Source organism: Charadrius vociferus, unplaced genomic scaffold, assembly GCF_000708025.1.
Source record: "Charadrius vociferus isolate BGI_N301 unplaced genomic scaffold, ASM70802v2 scaffold14, whole genome shotgun sequence".
NCBI classification, from domain to species: domain Eukaryota; kingdom Metazoa; phylum Chordata; class Aves; order Charadriiformes; family Charadriidae; genus Charadrius; species Charadrius vociferus.
The window spans coordinates 11,059,587-11,077,096 of NW_009648876.1; the positions used below are offsets into that span (position 1 = coordinate 11,059,587).

General features: G+C 47.6%; 1 protein-coding gene across 2 annotated transcripts in view; it reads left to right on the top strand.

Moving 5' to 3' along the window:
• ADCK1 (aarF domain containing kinase 1) overlaps positions 1-17,510 on the top strand; it is a 77,521-nt gene that overhangs the window by 24,831 nt on the left and 35,180 nt on the right. The window contains exon 3 of one of the 2 annotated variants that reach the window (XM_009886995.1): positions 3,248-3,451. The exons of the other annotated variant lie outside the window; for it this stretch is intronic. Within the exon in view, the coding sequence (XP_009885297.1) occupies positions 3,248-3,451 (204 nt within the window). The remainder of the gene's footprint in view (positions 1-3,247; positions 3,452-17,510) is intronic. 2 annotated transcript variants of the gene reach the window in all.

The following is a 17,510-nucleotide window of genomic DNA, read 5'->3' on the forward strand; positions in this document are numbered from 1 at the left end:
GAGATGCTCATGTGGGCTGAGGAAAGAACCATATACACACTCAGACAGCATTTGTGATCTGAAGTGCTTCCCGAGGGAGGCTTATTCTTGGTAATCCTTGGTACATGAAATGCTTCCTTTCTCTGCAGTGTGCTCCCAGGCATGATGCATACAAGCAAGTCCGTGTCTAACTAGCTGTTGTTCCAAGCTCTCTTCCCTGATAAGAAGCGTCTTCAAGGTATTGCTTGTGCAACAAAGAGTGGTATCTTGTGAGATTTCTTGGAGAAAAGCTCTGAGCCATTCTGGGGGTTTCCATTTACCCTGCAGTTTATTCAAGGTAGGACAGAAACGTGGGTCAGCAGTATCAGACACAGTAGTAGAAATGTGGCATTCTTACTTTGCCTGTGATTCGGAGGAGGTCATCTATCAGAGAAACAAGTGCTGCATCTGGACTGTGACCTAGCTTGGGGAGATCCAGGCAATTAATAGATAGCGTTATGAACATTTTTCTTCTAAAAGTCCTGACCTGCTTGATAAGAAAAGACTACATTCACAGTCCCGCTTCATTCTCACTGTACTTCTGCCTCTAATGTGGACTGGAGTTTTGTAAAATGTGGGGCTACAGATAGATTTCCTTCTTCTGAGACAAGTTGCCTGGTCATCTGCTGTCTCTCCAGCAGGGGCAGGAGCTGCCATTCCCTGGTCTGGACAGCCAGCCAAGGCAGCTGTCTCTTAGGAGTTTTAGCCAAGCCAGTTGTGAGAGCGTGGTAGAGGATGCTGTGCACAGGGTTTTTTTGTTCTGTTTTGTTCCTGGATCATGTCTCTCTTGGCCGGGACATCTGTGTCCATGAGGCCAACTGGGTTCTCTACAGGGTGGGTAAGTTTGGGAGAGCCAAAATTTCCTCTCTCCTTGTGCTAGAGGGCTATTTCTGCCTCCTCAGCAGTGACTGACATGAAGATACACCCTGCATCCAAGTGTGGCTACAACCAGTTGCATTTTCAGCTACATGAGTTTTCCACCCTGTTTTTTCCATCTCCCTTGGCAATCTTTATGGAGTGGGGAGGTACACTGGAGCCAGCACCTCTACCCTGCACTGGCTGCTTGGCCTCATGTCCAGTGCTGTGCTACAGCCCCAGGGTTGCTGCAGCTCTGCCCTGAGCCATACTGCACCCTGGAGTCATTTGGTGGGCTGCCGCTGTGCTTGTGGGAGGTTGCAGGGCCCTGTGCTGGCTCGTGCTTAGTGCTGGGGTTTTTGGAGCACATCTGCAAGGAGTCTTGCCACTGTTTTCCGCCTGTGCCCTGGGCTGTGGCTGCCTGATGCCTTGGGGGGGGGGCGGCTGGCCACTGCTCCCCTTCCCCTTCACTGCTTCCCTTCCCTTTCGCTGCTGGCAGGGGGTTTCCTCCATGGCTGGAGGCAGCGGGCAGAGGGCGATTATTGGAGCTGCATAAAAGCTGTTTCCCTGTAATGGGCTGCACTCCCGGTGCTGTGACAAACTACCCAGCTGCTCTGGCTCCCTCCCTCCCACTGCCTTTCTCTTTCATCCCATTACTCCCTCCCTGCTTTTCTTGCTCTCTCATCCTCTTTCACAGCTTCCTTTCCTTGTCCCCTTTTGGCTTGCTTTTGCCCCCTCCGCACAAAGGGGAGGAGAGCAGGGAAACAGCCAGGGCAGAGGCTTGCTTGTTACAGCAGGAGCTTTAAAGCTGGTATGCAAAATGCAGTACAGTAATGTGGGAGAACTCAGGCATGCTCGTGGATGTTATTTTCTGCCTATGTATTTGCGAGTGCCTTTGGGCAGGCAATATGCTGGGGGGAAGCTCACTTTCCTAGCGTGAGTTACGCTTGCCTGTGTGCCCCCACCCAGGAAAGTGTGTGTGTGTATGTGGGCATCAATGTTTGCACATCAGGCCTTCTCCTCACACCCCCGTAGGCCTGTGTTTCATGCACTTGCAGCTCAGCACCCAGTCTGTCCCTGGATGCATTCCCAGATGCGAGACACTCGCTCTGTCCTATGATGTCACACAGCGCTACTTTGCGCGGAGGGCAAAGATAGCCACTAAATGGGGGGTGTGTGTGGGTGTGTGTGCGGTGTTCTTGCATGTTTGGGGTGTTGCTCCTTTCTGCCACATACTTCAAGGCTTTTGGTGGAGTCCCTCACCACAGGATCTTGGGTAGATGAGGTCTGCAGACACAGGATTTGACCTTCAGTGACTTCTGACACAGAAGTCAGAGGAATTAGGAGCCTCAATGCAGATAGGTGTCAGGCATTAACAGGAGATAGGTGCAGAGTTATTTTTTTTGTCATTGATTTGCTTAGATTTTATTAATGTATTAGGGTAAACTTATCTGAAGTTTATTAAAGAATATTGAGCATAGCTGTGTATTTGACAGGAGGCTTTTCTAGTGAGAGTAATAAAGGCGGAATAAATCATTGTCACTGAAGGATGTGGTGGCTGGTCTGTTCTTGAGAGGCAGAATGAACCTCAGGAGCTGAAATCCAAACCAGGCAAGTGATTGGTGATGGTTTTTGTCATTTGATGGCTGCATTTTGGCCAGCAAAGCTGGCAAGTCGTCTTGGTTTCTAAAACCACTGTCACTGCAGACTTTGTTGGCAATGTAAGCAGTAAGACCAAGACGTGGCAGGGCTAGAGGAATGTAGTTTTCCCTTGTGGTGTGGCAGAGTGAGCTGAGGAGGATGAAGGGCTGCCTACATACTGTCCTCCTCATTGCCAATTACACATCTGTAGTTTTGATTTTTAACAGATTCTTCTTCCAAGTTCCTGGAAGTTTCTGGGATGATATCTGTGGTTTTCTTCTCACTTTAGTTCATCACACTCACACTAAGAGTCTAACATACATGGTTGTGGTCCTAACTTTGGTCTTTTGACAAGGGGTTCCCAAACTGTGCATTGTAGCGGTGAATCACAGTGACAAACCAATGCTGCCCTATGGCTTGACACCTTATTCTGTGCAAGGATGTAGCCCTGGACAGAGCCAAAAACTAATGTGCTGTCACTGATCATGGTACCTGTGCAAAAAAGTGTTGAAGCCCCCAAGATACTCTGGAGTGTCTTGTCCTGGTCTTGTTCAGCCCCTCTAAATCAGGCCAGAGTCCTAATACTTAGCTGACACACTAGATTATGATGCCCAAAATCAAGAAAGGAAATCCCTGGTCTGTTTAAATGCTCGACAAATAAAAGGTATATTTGTGGGTGTGTGCATGTAACAGACAGCAAAAGTGCTTGGCTGATGTTCTGATCTCTTCACAGGTGCACCTGCGCTCTGCTGAGCGCCTCCGGGAGCTGTGCTGTGCTAACCGAGGCACCTTCATCAAGGTGGGACAGCACCTGGGAGCGCTTGACTACCTGCTGCCTGAAGAGTACACCCGCACCCTCAAAGTGCTGCACAGCCAGGCCCCACAGAGCACCAGACAGGAGATTGAGCAAGTTATCCGTGAGGATCTGGGCAAGGAGGTAGGGGCAGCCGTAGCCTGTATTGGCTTCTCGGGCATCAGTAAGCCCTGGGCAGCCAGAGGAAAGAAAACAGGAGCAAGGAGGTCCCTGGTGGTTCTCAGTTGCAAGAGATACCAAGGGGAGGTATGTCCTCCTTGCCCCTGGGAGAATGCCATGCGAATTGGGCGTTGGACTAGATGATCTCCACAGGTCCCTTCCAACCCTGACCGTTCTGTGATTCTGTGAATTTTCCCTGTCCATTGATGGGCATTATTGGCAAGCTTAGGAAAGGAGAAGATAACAGAGGATTAAGGGTGTGAAAGCTGCCGGGTGGAAATAGCAGGACTCAGCAGAGCAGCGTGCCCCTGAGGTTGTGCGAAGACTAACAGGGTTGCTGGAGGTCAGGATGGAGGGCTGTCTGCCACACTGAGGAGTGGGAGCTGGAGGTATTGATGTTCAGGACAAAGATATATTAGCAGACTTCTGTGAGGGACGACCGCTCTCCTCTGGCTGCACCAGACCAATTCCAGCTAGCACTGACAGCCCTTTACTTTCTTGAGCCCCTAATTAACCCCCAAAGAAAATAATAGCGTAAATCACTTTTGGTGCTTGCAGTCAAGTAACACAGTAGCCCAGGAGTCTGTGTCACCATTAACCCTCAGCAGCCCACAGCACTGAGATCAGAGGTAAGTGCCTGTGTTCATTAGATATAAGGGAAACAACTGTAGTATTTAGAGAGGGTGTTCTGCTACTTTGCATCTTGCCCCTTATAAGAAAAGGTCCCCTCACACTCCAGCCCAGGTTGAGGAAAGGCATTTCAGGGATCACAACTGACATGGTGAGAGGGAGGCAGGAGGCAGCAGTGTGCAAAGGCAATGGTAGAGAAGGTGCATGTGAGAGGGAGGAAGATGGGAGGTTGAAGAAGGGAAGCAGTGTGTACGTGTCTTGTTGCTCATATATAGTGTTTTGTGGGGCTGTTTTAGGTTGTTCTGGGCTGTCTGGCTGTGTGGTGGATGTATGGGGGGAACATGAGGGTGTAAGTGAAATATTTGCACCTAGTGAGTATATTATGGACAGATTTGGATGGGGTGGGTCTGCCTGTGTGTAGTTTAAGGGTCTAGGTATTGTCTAGTCAGGAATGACAATTAATATTTCCCTGCAGTTTAACAGCAGGGTTAATGTCAGCCCCTGACCTGCAAGATGCTCCCTCTCTCAGCACTGCATCCTTGTAGCATGGCTGGTACGAGCTGTGTTTCATAGCTCAGTGGATAGATGGAGCAGGACAGGCTGGCTGCTCCCTGCAGACCCCTGCTGCTCCATGGGCCTCTATCCGGCAATCTCCCCTCCTCAGGAGCTGTGGAAAGCCACCCCGAGGTTAGCTCCCATTAAATTACTACAGCAGCCACCTCTGGCTCAGTTTGTGTGGCGTCTCTCAGGAACTGAGGCAGATGCTCGAAGGTGGGCTCTTTTCTCTCAAGCGTGTGTTCAGCTGCCACTGATATGCCCTGGTTTCTTTGAGCTTTTTGGGAACTAGACGAGCCCTCCATGCCTCATTGATTTCCAGTGAGGCAGCTCGAATCCAGTCTCCACAGCAGCCTTCCTCTTAGCATTCACTTCACCCACATGGGTAGTGCTGGGCAATATTTAAAGAGACAGAGAGGGAGGAAAAAAAAGGTAGAAATGGGAAGAAAGGGATAGAGGGGAAATGCTAATGAGAGAAAAGCAGTGATAAAAGAGAGAAAAGAAGAGAATGACATGTATAAATATAAAGGAGCTAGTGAAACCGGGCAGTATTAAAAGCCGAGGTAAATGCCTATTTCCACTAGTTACAAAGTACCCAATCAAGGTATTTAAAAACAAAAAGGTTTTGGGGAACCTAATGCACCAAAGTTGTCATTGCTGATGCCCAGAGGATTTAATAGGGTTACTTCAGGAACAAATTTAATTCCAGTGTATCTACATCCTCAGTACATTCTAAATACAATATACTTAAGCTGAAATATAGATGGCAGAATGGCAAGGTGGAGTGTCAGAGCAGAGGGGAGTGCAAAGGGCAATCCTGAAACCTTCCCCCTTGGGGCCATCATCACACCTGGGAACTTGCAAATGAATTCAAATAGAAGAGAAAATGACAGTGAGAGAACCTTCCCAGGGGGCCTAGGCCTAACCCTGCTGCTCCTAAATTCAGTGGTAAGACTTCCAGTTGTCCCATCAGGTGCAAGAGCAGGCTTCTCAGATGAATCTCAAGTGTGAGCAAGAAGTAATTATATACAGTTTGGATCAGTGCAGAACAAATGGGGGAAATAGCAACTGGAAATACAGAGATACCTAGGGAGGAATGAGACAAGCTGACAAATTAGGCAAGAGATTGCAAAAGGCCATGAAGATCAAAAAAAGCCAATTTTGTGTATAAAAGCATTGTATCTTTAGTCAGTTAGAAATAGTCTGTCTTCTGATGTGACCTACTCCTGCAAATCTTATCAGTGGCTTGGATCGTTGACAAATGGAGTGGGTTTGTGGGAAAACTGGTGTAAATGGAGAGCATGCCAACGGGTCTGATCTTTGAGCAAAGGCAGAAAGCTTGTGAGGTGGGTTTACAGCAGTTCAACACGGTTCTGTTGTCACCACACAGACTTGCGTGACACCCTGCTGATGGGGGAACTCCCCTTCTAGGCCAGCATCGTGGCTGGAGACTGGGAACTGCAGCATGTAGCTCTGCTGCATGGGCTAATGTGCTGATTTAAAGGCAAATAGCATGTGTGATGATCTGATGCAGAAGGAGAAGTATCATATATGCTGACTGGTGGGTTGCCCTGTCAAACCCTGTTTCAAGGCTGGGGTGAATCTGTGTACCTATCAGGGATCATTGGGATAAAAATAATCAGTAGTGAGCAGATGCTGGCTTTCTAATCTCAGCCGTAGTGGTCTGGCTAAGTGATGGTGGGAGGTGACCATTCTCTTGAGTGTTGTATGTAAGAGGTTGGGATGGGGGTGGGATTCTCAAGACAACATGAATAGTAGCAGTGGGAGAGGCTGCACAAAGAAATCTTTACAATGACTCCTGGAAATGCTCACCAGCAAGATCACAGAGTAAGTATTTTGGGGAGACAGTGGAGATACCACAGGAAGGCCTTGTTCTGGATGGATTCCTTGGATCAGTTGGGAAAAGCTGTATGCGTAAGGATGGGTGATGAGATATGAATGAAAGAGTCTCTCCTACCTCTGTTCACATTTTCCTTACTTGAACAAGGTTCTGAAAGTGAAAAGTGTCAGGCGTGGAAAATGAATGCAAAATGAATATGTTCCCTACCCCACAATTGTCATTTTCTCTGCAGGGCTATTAATGACACAGCGAAAGATAGCTGGTTCAGCTAAGCTTTCTAACTCAACAAGGTGCATGCAGACCAGAGCCAGGCAACTTCTGGTAAAATTTGGACACTAGACATCTAGGGAGAAAGACTGATGAGAGGCTCTGGAAGATGAATCTTTTGGAGTGGCTGCACCTTAAAAGTGCAAAATCATTGTGCTTAGAAACTAGACATGATGGAAGGAATGTTTTGCCAGCACTGGGATTAGGGGCATTTCCTCCCTCTGGCAGGTCTGTTGGAAAAGACTGGCTTGTGGCCTTAGGATATAGGGATACTGGGGAGGTGATGCCAGTTTGGTCCCAGAGCAGAGGTGCAGAACCCAGGGCACATCCGAGTTTGGCCAAGCCAGTTCCACCTGACAGCCCTTTGGTGCCTGTCACAAAGGCTTCTTGTAGGTCTTTCTGTGTGTGATTTCCATGGACAAGGTGCTCAGAGGAGCTTATCGCTCATTGCTAATAGTGATCGGGTTATTGTGAAACTCTCCCCTTTCAAAAGTACATCTGCTTTGCTCTGCTCTGATCAAGGCCATTCCACAGCATCCCTCCTCATAGGACTGGGTGGCTGCAGAATGACTTGGCAGCTTTTACAACCCTGCTCTTCCAAATATCCTTGGTGTCTTTCTGTTGTATGGCTCCAGTACTGTCCAGTGCAGTCCTAATATGGCTCTGTGGGTCTCGCTTCTCTGCCACTGTGCAATGATAATGAGTTTAGATACTGTGACATCTCCTGACTTCACTGTGTACTCCTATCTATGCCAACACATGCTTTTACCTCTTTCTAGTCCTAAAATACCTCCTGGTTTGCGGTCACCCATCTGATCTGCACATCCCAGTAGGCCACAGCATAGCTCTACCTACTCAGCCCCACTGTAATCCCTCTCCTGTGTACAGCAAGATGTCACTTTCCAGAGCCCATTACTCATCAGCTTCCAGCCCATCCTTACTCACTGGCATTTTGTAATCAACTTTCTGACCTTTTCCCCAAGACTCCTTATTCTCCCCCCTCGGTCTGTTTGTGTACTCAGTACTCTATCCAGGCTTTTACTCACATTGGAGGTAATTTTGCTTGGTGGGAGATGTTCCCTCCCCACCAATCTCACCACTGTCTCTTCAGAAATATCCCAGTTCCTCCACCTGTGCTCCTTTCTGGCAGGTTCGTGTCAGGCTGGTCCTCTAGTCCCTGCTTCTATGGCTGGTCTGAGGTTGTGCACCTGCAAGTTAGGGCAAGGATAATGTTAGCATCCCCGTGAGGCCAGCATGGTCTCAGATAGGGTCTTTGCCATGGTTACTCTCTGTCCAGGCTGCATCTTTGCCTGGGGGGCAAGGGGCTGGCGTAGGGCACCAGGGCCAGCCTCGCTTGCCGTGGGAGTGAGGGTCTCCTTCCTCCTTGCCTCTTGACTTATTCTCACATATCTGGCCTCTTGCTAACGGTTGTTGAAGCTGCCACAGAGATGAGAGGAAATTGCTGAAGCTAAGCAGTCTCAGATGCTATTAGTTGAGGAATCCCAAGAAATCCTGACCAGCTCTCTGCTTGGACCCCAGATATCCACACCTGCGCACACCTTATACCATTGCTGGCGAGTTTGCTGCGCTCCAGGAAGGCTGAGAGGCAAACCAGACTCCATAGGGAGAATACACCAGTGATTGAATGTGTTGCTTCCAGTGCTTGCTTTGTTCAAAGCTGGGAGAAAGGTCTGGGGAGAGCCCAGAGGTCGAGGCTTGTCTCTGCTGAAGCCAAATTGTACGAAGGGCTTAAATTGATCGAAAGACAGTCATTTGGAAGGATGTCAGTCCAGTTCTGCTTTGTGGGAGTGCAGGTAATGGGAAGTAGTTTCTAATTGCTTGATTAGCCAGCACCTCCAAGGAGACCATCCTTTTCATCCACAGTTAATTGCGGCTTTTACCTGTTGTTCAAGGACTATTTTGCCATTTGCAAGAAGCCTCCTGCAGCCATGCAATAATGGAGCTTGCTGATTGAGCAGGGCAGGATACGTCAGCGAGTTGACTGTGATTTGTAAGCAAAACACGTGTGGTAGAGGAACCTCCTGTGCTGTGGTTTGTGAAGCAGGATGCATTTTTACAGATAGTGATGCTTGGGGGACCCAGCCTTCTGTTAAAGGGCTTTGCTCTCCTTGGATTCCTACCCTTTTACCTGGCATGGCACCAATGCTGTGCGGTAAGGAACAGATACTCCTCATCTGAGAAGTCATAGCCACAGTTTTGCTGCAGGGACAAAGAAGGATGCTGCCCTTTGTCCCTCTTCCTTAAATTGCTCCAGATGTTCCCAAAGTGTTTTCTAGGTTGGGTAGATGAGCTTTATTCATCCATTGTTGAAATGTACCCATATACACCTAGGAGCACGGTCACTGCAATGATGGGCAGCAATGCCATACGGCCATTTGACAGGGAGGAATCATATGCCCATGTGAACCTGCCATGGGAAAGATTTCAAATGAGAGTGCAGCAAGGTGCTGATCCCCACAGCAAGAGACTTCCCTGCCCTCAAACTGTTGGAGTCTGAGAAAAGACAGACGGAATAGAAGACTCCTCTTTTTACTCCTATTTCTGTACTTACTCTCGTTACGGCATGGCAGTCTTTGCTGTGCCAGTGAAAGGGAGAAGGACAAACTGATTTCCTTCCTTCTGGAACTCTTGATTAGCATTTTAAGCTCTGGCAAGACATATGCTTACTTCTGATTTGCAGAACTATTGAAGCAGTGTTCAGCCCTGTGGGAGAGCAGCTAGGGCTTCAATAAGCTGTTGGGTATTACACTACGTGTCCTACAGCATCCAAGTTGTTCCCGAGGGAATATGAGCCACTGTCTGTAGCTGGCACCATATGTTGCCCTGGAGAAGGTTCATTTACCCTGCTAGATCACAAGGTCTTCAGGTCATGATGCTGCAGATCCTGTTAAGGCCCCAGAAAGCCTCTTCCCAGGCTGGCAGTCTTGTCTAACCCACCCAGGATGCCAGGACACATGCCTGCTTCCTCTGGTGGCATACAGCCTTCTGGTCGAGTGTTCTGCCCAAAAGCACTGATGTGTGGCACAGTCAGTGAGTGCATGGTTGCTCTCGTGGTTGCCTGGGGCCGTGGCACTGTTGCTGAATGGCTCTGTTGAACACCCGGGTCTCCCATAGCTTGTGACCCTGGTTCTGTCCATAAGTACCCTGCTCCAGCAATGCTGTGCTGGGTTGCTCTGTGAAGTTGGCCCTCGTGTAAATCACTAACAGACATGGGGAAACTAGATTTAGGTCAGCAAGAGCCTCTTCTGCCTGCTATGGGTGTTATGTCCGTCACAGGAAATCTCCTCTTCTGGCATGACGTTACCCACCTGAGTGGAGGCTGGGCTGTGGTGTTACTCGCATTACTCTGGCGGTGTGAGGGACTGGGAAGCAGGATGGCAGGATTTGGCCCTTCTCCCATCCCTCTGAGCCTCTCTCAGTAGGCCCGTCAGGGCTTCCAAGCAGCCGTCAATAAAAAACACATTTGTATTAAAAATATAATGAGGAATAAAAAAACTTCACATTTTTTTCAATAACTCGGGATATAAAAAAGAGATTTTTATCAATTATGAAAAGGATTTTGGCCATAAAAAGGTAATTTAAAGAGTCTGAGATGGATGGCAAATAGCATTAATGTCACCCAGAACAAATGGGCCCGCATTACTCAACTGAAAGGCAGGAGCAGCTGCCTGTGCAGGTCCCGCTGCTGCTGCAGCCTCCCCCGTGCTCTCCCTGCCCTGTGTCTGGTAAGAGGCCCCAGTCGCTGGCAGATCTCAGTGTGGCTGCCTCCACGCCAAGCCCTCGTGTGGGCAGGAGTTGCCCAGAACCGCTGCTCCACTGCCAAGGGCAGATGGGGAAAGCAAACAGGGAGCTTTGTGTGGCTCAAGTGGTCCACCTTGCGTTGTCACTTGTGTCCGTGCTCACTCCATTTGCAAGCTCCAGTATTACTGACCCTTAATGTCATGCCAAGGACAACCCAGTGTTACTGCTGAGGTAGCTTTGGGACAGGGTACTCCCTCCTTCTGTGGATTTTCTCTCTGCTCACAGTTCCTGGGAGACTATCTGGCTGAGTCTTGCTCATGGCAGCCTCTTCCTGGGTGCTCTAAGCCCCATTGCCCAAGAGAGGGAAGGTTTTGTGGGTAGATTAGAGGATAATCGCCTCTGGCTTCCTTCAGGTTAATAAGATTTACAATACAGGAGGTTGGACAGTGGATTTTCGGAAGGATTTTTTGGAGGCCCTTCTGCAAAGAAGTGAAAGATTTGAAATCAGAAAATGCAATGGGGAATGGCCTGGTAAGGAGTAGTTCGATCTGCATGCTTAGTGACATTTTTTTTTCTTTAATTTACAAATTCTTTAGGTGCCTGGGGGTTAACATATGACATATCTGCATGAAATTTGTTGGCTCACAGTGTCTTGTGTGCAGATGGTAAACTCTGTTCAGTACAGTTTTCTCAGAGTTTTGATGACACCTGAAGTGTTGCTCTGATACAAATAAATCTTGGCTGGCAATGCACACCACAGCTGTGTCGGGCTGTGTTCAGTGTCCGCGTCCTATGGAGGTGGTGGATGTGCTGCACAGCAGCTCTAGCCATTGGCAGATACCACCTCTCAGCACATGGGTAACCCTTCCAGTTCCAAACAATCACTGGAAATCTCTATCTGTAACTGGGATTAATAGTCCTTATGTAGCCTTCTTGCATATGGACACTTGGAGATTTTTATTTTTTTTCCAGACACGGTGTGTGTCTCATTTGCTCAGCAATCTGTATGCATTTATGACACAACGGGATCTGGGCAGGTGCAGAAACACTGAGCTGCCATGTGGAGGAACTGGCTTCTGTTTCAAAGCCTGCTGCTGATACACTCAGAAATATTCTTACTTGATGTTCTGATCTAGACACAGGCTGGGTTTGGTACGCCTGATATTTCTCTGAGGGAGCAGGGAATCCTGTCATCTGCTTGCCCACTGATCTTTTAATATCCTACTTGATATAATATCCTGGTGAGCATCTCCTGTTTTTTTTCAGAATTTTACATCTGCCCAGTTACTTGGCTCTTGACCCACCAAGAACGTGAAAACATGACGCAGTGAGTCTGGCCACTTTTGGCAATAGGTTATTTGTAGATGAAACAAATGACCTAAGATGAAATAAGGAGTTATAGGTCCTGACCTTGACATATCCGCATTTTCCTAACACACAGAATAGACACATAGTTTTATGATTTTTTTCTTTTTTTTAAGAGGTACAATGATCTAATAAGCTCTGTTTTATGGCACTTTTGGGATCTGTCTGAGAGACAGCTCCTGATTCCATGGAAGGATGCTGAGCTGTAGAAAGCACTTCAACCCTGCCTGCAGGTTTTCCTCCCTGTGAAAAAGCTTTGGGTGAGAACATTGGAAATTCTCCTCATGGGAAGCCTCACACTCAACATGCTTTTGTGTTCTGAGAATTGAAGCAAAAATTGGGATCTAAAGGGTTTCAAAGGTCTTTCCACCATTAGTGAGCCAAACATGTCAGTCCCTTGTAGGCAGGCCAGCCTGAGAGAGAGGAGGTTTTCTCATGTTCCCTTTGGAAATCAAGTTATGTTTGTGAACATTAAGCACATTTTGCACTTATTTTCTGTAAGCTTTGCAGTGCTTTGGTTTTACAGGATGCATGGTTCGGAGCCAAACCTGTGAAGCTGTCTGTGAGAACTGAAGCAATAAACTCATATGACCTATTGCTTGTGCCAGGAGAGCTCAGCTGAAGCAAACCCACGAGTTTCTCCCTTACAAGCTCATATAACCACTCCGTCTCAAATTGGCATGTTCTTGGAAGAGGCTGTTCAGGACCAACCCTTCCAAATTTCAGATTATTAGGAGAAAGTATACATTAGTTGGCTCATTCCAGATAATGAATGCAACTGAGGTGGTATCAATTGTGAGTGGAGAACAAAGCTAATTTCACCAAACACCTTATTGGATGTAACTGATTGGTTCAGGTCTATTAACTGTTATTCCCATTTATCAAGAAAGGCTAGAAGGAGGCTGTAGCAATTAAAATTACCAGGGCTTGTTAAGAGGGGTTATACTAAGGAAGTCTCCGCATGTAACTTCTGCTGCTTTGTCTTTTGTGAACTGTTAGTGTCTTTGCCCTGGCTGCCAAGAAAACCTCTAGGCCTATGCCTCCTGTCCCAGGCTGTCTTCTGTCCTTTGGACCATAACCTAACCTCTTTCTTTTCTTTTTCTTTTTTTTTTTTGGTTTTTTTTTGTTTGAAAGAGCTGTGAGGCTGGTTCTTAATGGGTATCCTGTCAAAGGCATTTGCCAATCCCTTGCAATCATCAGGACCAGCTCAGGAATTGCAGGTTAGCTGCTCCAAGCTGAACATTTGAGACACTGGTTCTCAGCGAGTGAGCAGGGAAGAAAGGAATGGTATGGACTGTACTGGTTCTGTGGCTTTATCTCTCCGTTGACTACACAGCCATAGCATACTGATGACAGTGGGTTGGGTTGAGCATCTCCAATGACTTAGTGTCCCCTATGCAATGAAGGAGGAGGTGCAGCCTGACCAGTAGCGGACTCTGGGCTACTCTCTCCTGGCTTTGCTGTTCTCGGGGCATGGCTGAAGGGGATCTCAGTCCATAGCCCTTCTTTGGTGAGGTGGCTGCCTGGGTTATGATGAGGTGTTTTTTGAGATGGGTGCCCCTGATTATATTAAACAGAATCCACCAAACTGCTTTACCTCATCCACAGGAATCTGATGATTTTGAACTATAGGAAACGGAGCTAGATACCAGCCAGTGTTTAGAGGCTCCCTGTCCTGTTCCTATTCCAGAGGCTGACTCTGTTCCTCCATCTGTTTTTGAGCTGCATCAGCCCTAGGGAGGGAAGTAGGACAATTGGATTCTGGCTCTAGTATAGCGAATTGCTGGATTGCTCAGAAATACATATGAATTAATCAAAATTAACCCCCTACCTTTCTTTCCTTAGCCCACTTTTCTCCTTGTAACAACCTCTAGCAGTACACCCTGGGGGTGCCAGAGGAGAACTTACATTCAAGTTGGAAGACAAACGAGCTGTTTCCCATTGCACCCCGGACTGGCAGCTCTTCCCTTAGCAATGCTTGTCACCCTGCAGTGGCAGCAGCAATGCTAGGCCTGTAAGTGTAGTTGATTTATGTTAACTGTTGAAACGATAATGTTTAATCTGTAAAGTGCTAATCTATTTTTTATGTTGATTATGAATAGGCCAGCTGTGCCTACTTTCCTATTCATAGAGTTTAGTGAACAAGCCCATTTCACAGGCTGGGTTTGGAGGGTGATTTACGTGAGAGCAGACACTGCTTTAAGGAGAGTAAATCAGCTGAGTTACACCACTGAACCGGGGACCTGGCAGCCCAACAAGAAGATCTTGGGGGCAAGGGAAAAAACACGGAAGGAAGAGGAGGAAGAGACAGATAACAAATAAAATGTAGAAGGACCAGATGGATCAGAGCAGAGACATGAAAAGTAAGGGAAATATGGGCAGGAGAAGAAAGGAGAGGTTGATATTCAGAGGACAGATTGACAAGAAGGAAGCAGGAAATTATGTGTCTGGCTTAGCATAGGACTTTCCTCTCTGGAGAGGAGAGAGCTCTGGGCTCCAGGGTTTGTATGACCAGTCATTAGGAGATGCACGGAACACCTTCCCCAGCATGGTGCCAGTGATGCTCTTGGCAGAGTCAGTTGTGGATTTAATTTACTGTGCAGTTGTCTCTTTCGAATAACTCTTCTGGATCTCTGTCCATTTTTTCTGAGAGTAGGCTGCAAAGGATACAAACTCCAGGGTCCCATCCAGATCTTTGTAAGTTATTCTAGCTCTACTTCTCTTCCGTCTCTGTACCTTGTTCTCTGTGGTGTGGACTGTTGTACAGCTGTGCCTCTTGCATTGACTGGCCTGCCAAGTGTGCTGGTGTTGTGGTATCCCATCAAGGCACACGACTGGTTTACGAGCTTTACATCTTCAGCAGGGCTTTACTACCTTTTTAGCATCTTTCTTCTAATGTAGCAACCTCATTATATCCCTTTCTTGGTATGAATTAAAGAATGGGAATTCAGGCGGAGCTGCCCACATCTGCCAGGCTACATGTACTTCCATATCCACCTCAGATGCTCACTCCTACTTCCCTGTCCTATTACTCTGAGGCAATGATGTGCTTCAATAAAACTTTAATGTGCTTGCTTGATGTAATTATGACCAAAGCTTGAGGAAGGGACATAACTGGGCAGAATCTGGCTGGGACCAGCCTTTGCCTTCTGTGTGTTTTCATTGTACTGTGCCTCTGTCCGCCCTGGTGACAGGCTGCTGCATTGTGCAATGCTGACAGGCCAATTTAACCAGATTCTCAGGGGAAAAACAATTGAGCTCATCCCTTTCTGAGGAGACACACAAAAGCATCCCACATAGGACTCACAAGAGTATGCCTCTCTCTCTCTCCATTTTTGGAGCTGGAGTAGAAGGGTTTGTCAGTGTAGCATATACTTATACACATGCAGGGCTGTCCTGCCGGATATGTACCCTGCAACGCAGCCCTCCGCTCCTCCTGCACACCCTGCCTCTGCACACACACAAATACCTATCCTCATTCTGTTCTTCACTTGCCCCTCAGTGGATGGAGGATTTTGCCTACCATTCCCCACACAAGCTGTGCACACAAACGCACTGCTCCATGCCTCCTCCTTAACTCTGTACGCAAGCCCTGGCACAGCTTTGCTTGCCAATCAGATGCTTACAGCCCACCTCTTCCGAACATATACCCCCAAACATCCCCTAACCGCTCTCTGTATAGTCACATAAACCTGCCCATAGACATTTCCCCACCACCACTCCTTCTTTCATACACTTCTCAAAGCCCCCAGGCTTTGGAAGCTGAATCAGAGGCATTTGAGATGAGGCACAGGTGATGTGTGTTCCCGAAGGTCCCTATATATCCTCAGGCTCTGGCAGCTGGTTATTGCTCACAGGGCTGCTTCAGTTGTGCAGGCTTACAGCTGACAGGGCCCTTTGGGCATCTCTGCAGTCCTCGGCAGAGCCTCCCTTTGCCTGGCTGTGACCAACATAGAGCCTGTTTGCTGTGGGTCTATTCACCCTTTCCTACTCAGGTTTCAACCAGTGCATGGCAGGGATGTGTTTATGCCTGGTATCAAAATGGTCTTGGAAATTCATTTGCTTCTGGGTACTTTCTTAAATCTTATCTTCTTGCTTGATGTGCCCTGTCTCTGTGGCATTTCTTCTTTTCTGGCATTTTTGGGAGAGGTTTCATCTTGATGTAAGAAAGAGGTTTTTTACATTGAGAACTATCAATCATGGGAACAACCTCCCCAGAGACATGGTATAGTCCCCATCACAGGAGGTTTTTAAGATGTGATAATCTTATCTAGGCTCCCTTTCCCATGAAAAGTTAGATCAGATGGTCTTTTGAGGTCTCTTCCAACATGGGCTGTTCTATGATTTGATGATTCTTTTCAAATGTGCTGTCCTTGCAGCAGGCTGCTGGCATCTTGTAGGGGTGATATGTCATTTGTCATATCTGCAGGAATTCGATCAAGGGGTTTTGGATACGTTGGGGACCCCGATGTGTCTTACTATGTGTGTGGCTTAAGAGAAGGGGGAACTTTAGGGGGAGGAGTGGGAGAACAGTTGGATTGTTGTCACCTGTGAGCATTAGTACTTTATGTCTGTTACTAGATTCAGATCTGGCCTGGAAATGAGATCTGGAGGGAAGTCAGCATTGATCAGAAGGCCAAGGCTGCAGTCATGCTTGACAGAAAGTTGGTGGCATTGTCCGTTGTGATGAGAAAGGAGACAGGAGGGATGGTTTGAGTGAGAAGATTAGGAACCATGCTTTAGCTTTGTTGAATGCGAACAGAGAGATGCCTATCTGAAAGAAGATGTCTGAGAGTCACTGGAAAGGAGGTGGGAATTTTATGTGAGCTACTATCCAGATGCAGTGGTGGGGCTATGGGTTGTGAGCGGAGCTTTGTGGAACATCTTCAGAAAGCTGGGAAAAGGATAAGGAAGCTGCTCAGGCACGTAACAGAGCCAGTAGAAGAGCAGAAGGCTGAGGAAACTGCACCCTTCTTTAGGAACTACAGGGCTGTTCCTGGTATGTTAGCGCTTTCAGCTCTATTGCTTGGGAGCTGAAGAGCTGCGAAGAACACTATAAGCCTCGAAGACCTCAGTAGGAAGGAGCCACTACTGCTCCTCCTGAACCATGGAATAAGAGTCCCTTTGGGCAGATAAGATGCAGAAGAAAATTTCTTGGCAGCAGAGAGTTGTCTCCTGCCCTGCTTTCACTGCATACTAGTATAACAGGCGAAAGCCTCCTTTGTTAGCAGGGGGAGAAAGAGAAAGAAAGAGAGTGAGTGCTTTAAATTAAAACAAAAAATGGCTGGGAGTGGATAAGTTGTGTGCTCTTGAAGGACTGTGATTCCAATCTGTCTGAACGATTGACAAGCGTGGCTCCATCCTCACAAACAGGAGATGCAGGTGAAGGAATATTTCTCCAAAAAGACAGAGGAAAAGAGTGGATTTAATGAGCGTTGTTCGAGTGGGCGACAGCTCAAGATGAAAGAGCAAATTAAAATAAAAGGAAGCATTTGTATGTGCAAGGGGAGGGCGGGGAATGTAGGGCAGGTTGGAGCATCTGCCTCATAGCCTGCACTATTGGAGGGAATAAGTAACTCACAG